At 43.8% G+C, this 7,519-nt stretch overlaps 2 protein-coding genes across 8 annotated transcripts in view; one reads left to right on the top strand and one right to left on the bottom strand.

Moving 5' to 3' along the window:
- The first annotated feature begins 1,788 nt into the window (after nt 1-1,788).
- GPR151 (G protein-coupled receptor 151) lies at nt 1,789-3,045 on the top strand. The gene has a single exon (XM_025448117.2). It carries the CDS (start codon nt 1,789-1,791, stop codon nt 3,043-3,045), a length of 1,257 nt encoding a protein of 418 aa, XP_025303902.1.
- A 3,019-nt stretch (nt 3,046-6,064) lies between these two features.
- The window catches only part of TCERG1 (transcription elongation regulator 1), a 64,258-nt gene continuing 62,803 nt past the window's right edge, over nt 6,065-7,519 (bottom strand). For 6 of the 7 annotated variants that reach the window (XM_025448112.3, XM_049102414.1, XM_025448113.3 and 3 more), the window contains one exon: nt 6,065-7,141. In XM_025448112.3, the coding sequence (XP_025303897.1) occupies nt 6,940-7,141 (202 nt within the window). In that variant the 3' untranslated portion in view covers nt 6,065-6,939. Of the gene's footprint in view, nt 7,142-7,411; nt 7,506-7,519 lie in introns of all 7 variants that reach the window. The other variant, XR_003137045.3, reaches the window with a different exon arrangement.

Here is a 7,519-nt window from a genome sequence, read left to right as displayed (position 1 = left end):
CAGGCCGGACACATCTGGTCTCTAGCCAGAGCGCGGGGAAGGCCTCCCCCAAGTCCACGTAACAGACTGGGGAAGAACCACACGACACAGCTTCGTTTCCCTTGCTGTCATTTAAAGAGCAGACTTTGGTGACGTCGGAGCCTCCTCGAACTCGTGTCTGTCCCATGTGTTCAGGAGCCTGGGGCGTCACAAGCTTGAAGCCGTGATGTCAAGGGGTCTGTTTCTGGCCCTGAACTGCTGTCTTCCACACACGCCGCCGGGGAATCTCCAAGTCACATGACACCATTTACTCCAAGTAGTGCTCAAGGAGTTTCCCTATCCCCCCATTTCCTCCCCATAGGATGGTGTGGCCTCTCCCCCCCATGAGGGGCGCCTTGGGGGGTGCACACACTACATTGCTGGGACCAGGTGCTGCCCACATTGCTGTTCCCAAAGCAGCACAGCCTTCCAGAGGAAAGGCGGACAGACACACCGACAGCCCTCCCAATATTCAGGAGCCATTTATGCCATCGGTTCTTATCGGGGAGGTTGGGGCTTCCAGGAGTACTTAAGCGTCACCTCCTTACTTTGCAGAGACAGGCTGGTTTGAGAGCAGAGCCAGGACCAGATCCCAAAGGTGGGACGCCCGGCCCAGCACCTTCTCAGAGTCTGACACTCAGCCCTTCTGGTTCGGCCACGCTCGGAGGAGGACGCGTCTTTATGGCGATGCCACAGACTCCTTTTCCTGAACAATCCTGGCTCCTCTGATGCATTCAGGGCCTCTTTGCCCATAACGTGTCAATACCGGCTCTAGAATATTTTGTTCCAAGGACTTTCTCATGTCCCAACGCTAACACGTAACTTTCTTTAAAATGCCTCAAATGCCTCCCGCATAAAGACTGTTTATTTTTCTCTTATTCCTCTGCTCCTGGTGAATCCTCTAGGAGTTGTCTCCGCAAAGCAGCCTAGTCCATCACTTGGTTGGCTTCATCACCACCACCTGTTGAGATCATATTCCACATAGTCTAACTCAGAGTCTAAAACCATTTCTAAAAACCTCACAACACCTGGAGCCATCTGTAATTAGATTTTTACATAGGACTCCCCTGCACTTGTTTTCCTTATCCAGCTCTGCGCGTTTGATCCCAGGCGGCGGCCGCTGCCGGTGCTATAAACTGGGTCGAGGCGGCAGCTCCTCTCTGCAGGGGGAGAAGCTTCACGGGCTCTCGCTTTGAAACACTGCGGTCCCCCCGCAACATCCACATCCACTGGGAGCTTGTCAGAAATGCCTATTCTTGGCCCTACCCCTGAGCCACCTGGATCAAGCATGTGGGTGAATCTGGTGCAGGCTGCGGCGCCAAGCGTCACTCGCTCAGAGGCAGTGTTTCCTGAATTACAGTCCACGGTCAAGATTTTAGAAACAGCTGGTTGGAAATAATTGCCTGACTGGCTCGTGACCCCCCAGGAACATATCCCACTTACATGTATGTCGTCCTCATTTATCATTTATGAGTACATGGGGTTTTAACTCCACGGGGCTGCCGATTTGACACGAGGCTCGCTAATGAGCAGCACCCAAGCGCCCCTGCTGCCTGCCATTCGGTGGAGTGGAAGGTGCACCGCATGGGACAGCGCAGAGGTGAGCGGTCACCCTTCTTCCACATTTGGCTTTCAGGAAACAAGCGAGGGGAGGGTGCAGAGGTGTCATTTGACACCGATGACAGCTTATTTATTTCCTACGCTTAAGAGCCAGAGCAGGAAGGCAAGAAGCAGCTACCTCCTGTAAGGACGAGCTGTGCGGGAGAGGTGATGCTGGCAGCTGCCCTCGCCGCCTCCAACTCCAGCACCATGAATGTGTCTGCTCACCTCCACTTTGTCGGAGGGTACGTGCCCTCTGACTCCAAGGACTGGAGGACCATCGTGCCGGCTCTCTTAGTGGCCGTCTGCCTGGTGGGCTTCATGGGGAACGTTTGCGTGATTGGTGTCCTCCTTCATAGCGCTTGGAAAGGAAAGCCGTCCATGATCCACTCCCTGATTCTGAATCTCAGCCTGGCCGATCTCTCTCTCCTGCTGTTTTCTGCACCCGTCCGAGCTACAGCATACTTCAAAGGTGTTTGGGATCTCGGCTGGTTTGTGTGCAAGTCCTCTGACTGGTTCATCCACACATGCATGGCAGCCAAGAGCCTGACGATTGTTGCAGTGGCCAAGGTATGCTTCATGTATGCGAGTGACCCCGCCAAGCAAGTGAGTATCCGCAGCTGCACCATCTGGTCAGTGCTGGTGGCCATCTGGGCTGTGGCTAGCCTGCTGCCGCTGCCAGAATGGTTCTTCAGCACCACCCGGCTTCACGCAGGGGTGGAAGTGTGCCTCATGGATGTACCCCCCATGGCCGAAGAGTTCATGGCAACGTTTGGTAAGCTCTACCCTCTCCTGGCATTTTGCTTCCCGTCACTCTTTGCCAGTTTTTATTTCTGGAGAGCTTATGGCCAGTGTAAAAAGCGGGGAACTAAGACTCAGAATCTTAGAAACCAGCTGCGCTCAAAGCAACTCACGGTGATGTTGCTGAGCATTGCTGTCACCTCCGCTGTTCTGTGGCTCCCGGAGTGGGTGGCCTGGCTGTGGATATGGCATGTGAAAGCTGGAGGCCCGGCCCCACCGCAAGGCTTTATAGCCCTGTCTCAAGTCCTCCTGTTTTCCATCTCTTCGGCAAATCCTCTGATTTTTCTAGTGATGTCAGAGGAGTTCAAGGAAGACTTGAAAAGCTTATGGAGATGGATGATAACCAGAAAGCAACCAACTGCCTCAGAATCTCAGAAAACACCAGCGGGTAACTCGGAGGTCCCTCCCGACAATGCTCCATCTCCTGAGTCCCCAGCATCCATACCAGAGAAAGAGAAAACTGGCTCTCCCTCCTCCAACACAGAGAAAACTGAGAAGGCACAGGTTCCCATCCTCCCTGATGTAGAGCAGTTCTGGCACGAGAGGGACACAGTCCCTTGTGTACAAGAGAATGACCCTATCCCCTGGGAACGTGAAGATCAGGAGACAGGAGATTGTGATAAATAGGTTAAGTCTCAAAGCAAAACAAATTGTGATGATTGCATTTAATTTACTTGTAGTGCTGCTTGTCGATACTACAGCCTTTACCACGTAAGACACGGTAAAATTATTAACGTTAGGAATTACAAAAGCGCTTCACAGTATGCATTTTCAAAATGTGCGATTTGGTAAGACCACCACAGTAAGGGTAATGACTCTGTTTCAGAATTATATGCTGGCAGTCCAAAGAATTAATCTAAGTGTTGGGTGAAGATGCTTCTGGCACACTCGACTAGACATTCCAGCTATTTTGTCCCTTGTTCACAATCATGGTTTTACTGGGTACTCCTTAGGACCACCTTGTACTGGCTCGAGCAGAGCCCATCTTTGCCAAAAGCTGAACTCCTTTACTTTTACTCCAGAACCTGCTAGCCTTAAGCATCCCTTATCAGACTTTCATATAACCAAAGCTCAAAATCTACTTCCACCGAAGAGATTTTAAACACATCAATGAGTGCTAAGGAGTGTTCTTCATTTGCTTAATCCATGCAGAATTTCCATGACTGAAGGTTAGAGTAAGGACCACTGCCTTATTGTGGGTTTTCAAACCATGGCTTATTTTGGCCCAGTTTAAGTAAATGCACTTTGCCTTATCCTAAAACCTGCTTCACTTTGCAAAGCCACCTCTGTGAGTCTGAGGACTTTAGCAGCTCAGCAGGACATTCTAAATTCTGATATGGAGAAAGAACTTTTAAAACTGCCCTTCCTTCTCTTCCCAATTACCTGTTCCTCCCAATACCTCCTTTCGGTCAAGATAAGCAGAAGCTATGGTTAATGATACAAGGTAGTAATTGCTGAATACAACCCTCAAGTACAAAGAATGGTCATCCTTCTTGTCAAATAGTACTGTCTCCTGAATACTGTAACTTGAATCCTGCCCGAGGCTTAAAATTTCTCAGGGTCTTTGTTATAAAGATGATCAGGAGTAACAAGGAAAGTGTAAAAAAGAAAACAAAATTAGGAAAAGAAAAACTCCATGGATACAAGACAGAACTTGGCTAAGAACAGAAAACAAACAGCACAAGGGGTGATGCAGAGAGAAAAGCAGTGCTATTAAATTTTGTGTCCCCAAACATATTTATTACCAGCATAATTCTAGTAAAAGGCAGTAACTATTCACTTTATGGCAAGGTAAAGCATACCCAATAAAACATGATTATGATACATTTCTTTCCCTATTAAATATAAGGACACTTATCCACGATTCTTGATTACTTTGTAATGGAAATCTAGGGTATCTGCAGGGAGGGGGGTCCCTCAGAAAAAAAACGCCTTTAGGACGAGCCACAGAGAACTTAAAAGATAAAAATATGCTGTGGATGGAACTTTCATTTTTTAAAAAATGTCTGTGGGTTTTTGGGGTTGCTTTTCATCTTTACAAATGGTTGTGGTTTGCCTTTTTTTTTTTTTTAAACAGAAGATAGGGCTGTTTCCATTTTACTTGGTTCATTACAAATTTTATTTTAAGGCTCACAAGATCACAAAGTACAATTTAACCCAAATATCCAAATACTGTTTGGTGAGACAATAGTTATACAAAGGGATTACCTTTAAAATTGTCTGTGATGAACTATTTGAAGATTGTTCATTATATATAGTAAATGTTGGATATAAGCTTCCAGTGTTTGACATTTTAACTTATCAACAAATAAAAACAATTGCTTTACTTCAGATAGTTTTTGAGACTTAAAAAGCTGTCTTTGTCTTGAACGCTCCTTTCAAAATCATCATTTGGCACAATGGGGCTTTCTGGGGAGGTCAGAGCTTCACACTGATAGAGGTCTCAGGGTAAACTGAAGCAAGTATTTTTAAGGAGTTTGCAGGTAAGTGCCAAATCAAGATGGACATTCTGAGACAGTGTAATTACAGTGACCTTTTCATTAAGAACCTAATACACAGTCTTGACTTGATGTTTTAAAGAATCTTGCATAGTAAAGTTTGATTTGCACCTTAAATGAACAATCAATCCCAAACACTTTACAAAAGAAGTAGAAATCAGAATAAGTTATCACCAAACCATTTTTTTCCACACTTTTCAACTGTGAGAAACAGATAGTGGGCAAACAACATTGTGTAGAATTCAGAAAAATAAAGCATTTTAGAAAGTTCACTTTTGTAGGTCAGTTATATATTCCTAGAATAGTTGTGCTCATTTTAGCAAACACAGTAGTTTCATTTCTCACAGAACTTAAAAGCCACTCAATGGAATTATAAAAATGACCTTCAAAAAAAAAAGCAAAAAAAGTGGTGGTGGGGTGGAGGGGAGGGTGGATATCTTAATGATCAGTTGTACAGATTAAGACCTTAGTCAGGTAATTCCAGTCTCCTATATACATAATTTCTGTGGCACTTAATATACTTAAGCTAAGTACTAAGTAACATAAGTGTGGACGAGTCTGTATCTGCATGTGATGTGTCTGTGTGCACATGACATGCAAATACAGATCTATCAGCACTTAATCATTTTGTTTTGTTGTGATCACAACCGGTCTAACAGGGAAAAGAAATTATACATGTAACATATTTTTCTTAAGCATTTATGTGGTACTCTGAAATGAGAAATCTGCGAAGGAATGAGACACAGAAGTCTTTAAACTGGGGAGATACAGCTACAAATAAGTGGGGGGATCAAAGGTGGGTGTCAGGGTATGATGTGCAGGACACACTGAAAGGGTGCCAAGAAGGCATCAATCACCCATATGGTAATATAAAAGACAAAAACAAGAAAAGAAATAAAAAGATCGGCATCTTCTTGCCACGAAGCAGTAAGATATTGCTAAGAGACCAAGCACCAAAATGGTTTTTTACATTCCTTCCCTTTTATATTGCAAATAATTTATTATATGCAAGCCTTTAAAAATTATGTGATATTTAAGATGTAAAGTCAACTTTCTTTGTGCCAAATTAATTTGCTATAGCTTCTAAGAACAGGTTTAAAAGAAGTTTCTTTTATAAATTCTGTAACAATAATCATATACAATCCACATATATAAAAAGGGTTGGTTTATTGTAGTTCAAATACATAAACTGAACATTCAAACATCTTAAAATTAAACTTTAGAAACAAAAGTTTAACATTCAAACAGGAGTATAGTTTACAGGGAACACCCAAGAAAGGTAATTTGTTGTCTAATCCAGAATATTGATAAAGATCACTTAATGGTAAATAAAACGTGTTTAGCCAGCAGTTCTATTCTGGCCAACATGTTAGTTATGACCGTGGTTCCATACCTGAGAAGAAATGACTAAATAAATCTTCTCTTAGGCTAAACAACAAGACTTGGCCTATAATTCTGAGGGGATAATCAAAGCACATTAAGTGAACAAACAAAACTAAAGTGTTCTTTAGAGACAAAGGTAAAAGTATGTCCATTATAATAATCTTAGCCTCTGGAAGATAAGAATTCAATTTTCAGTGTTTTCTCTTTTACCCGCTTTAAAAAACAAAATCAAAACAAAACAAACCCCAACTTAGGTTTTTCTTGGAGTCTGTGGTATTTGCATCTTGCAAGTTCAAACCACAAATGCTCTTACGTCTTGCATGTTTAACACTGCTAGAAAGAACGTCACCAAAAGTCACTGACTTCCACACCTCTTATAAAAGGATGATTTTTAGCTTCGAGATTTTAGATTTACTAGAGACAGCCTATATTTGAGTATGTATGTCAGTCATGCCACACAAAGAAAAGCATAAATTATTTCCAAAGTGTTCTCTGTTCAGAAACTGTTCACGAATGCTTCTCCTTCTGTTCGTCAGATGGTTCTGCAATAGTTTGACTAATGCACATACATGTAAAAACCTGAAAATTGGCTCATGCAAGCGTTCTGACTTCAGATACCCCTGTGGAAGAGTACTGAGAATTATTTTGTTGATCGTCTCGTGGGCTCTGATGCTGTGGGAGGTGGGGGTGGACCCCGGCGATCGAGGTCATCCACATATGCCACAATCAGTTTACGCCTCTCCTCGGGCACACAGTCTAGTACTAGATACCGTTTGTCGTTCTGCAAAATTTTTTCTACATCTTTCAGGTGCTGATCAGATTCCTGGATTAGCTTTTTGGATCTGAAATAAGAAAAGAAGTCCAAGAATTACTGACTGCTGTTCATAGGTCTTTCAGAAATGAGCTGGAAATGTCCATCTAGTTCCTAATCGTGTTTCCATTTTATTTTTTTTTAAGAAAAATTTCACTGCAGTGGTCACCTCTGTAAGTCGCCTCAGCAAAGACTCCAAGGAGTGAAAGGGCCTCAGAAGCTGAATTACCCTCCCACCCCTACTGGTGGTCCCTCCAGATCAGGGCTGAGGGTGGGTGGGTAAATCTTGCCCGTGCTGTACCTGTTCTGTGGATGAACAGAGGACTTCAGTCTGCGGGGCTGCCAATCCCAGCATCTCTCACAAGCTTTCACTTTCACATCTTTCACTAAATTAACTATAAAAATGTAG

Source organism: Canis lupus, chromosome 2, assembly GCF_003254725.2.
Source record: "Canis lupus dingo isolate Sandy chromosome 2, ASM325472v2, whole genome shotgun sequence".
Classification (NCBI taxonomy): Eukaryota; Metazoa; Chordata; class Mammalia; order Carnivora; family Canidae; genus Canis; species Canis lupus.
This window is presented reverse-complemented; position numbering and strand designations above follow the sequence as displayed.

Coding starts and splice junctions, on each gene's coding strand:
- GPR151 (XM_025448117.2), top strand. CDS start 1,789: ATGCTGGCAGCTGCCCTCGCCGCCTCCAACTCCAGCACCATGAATGTG.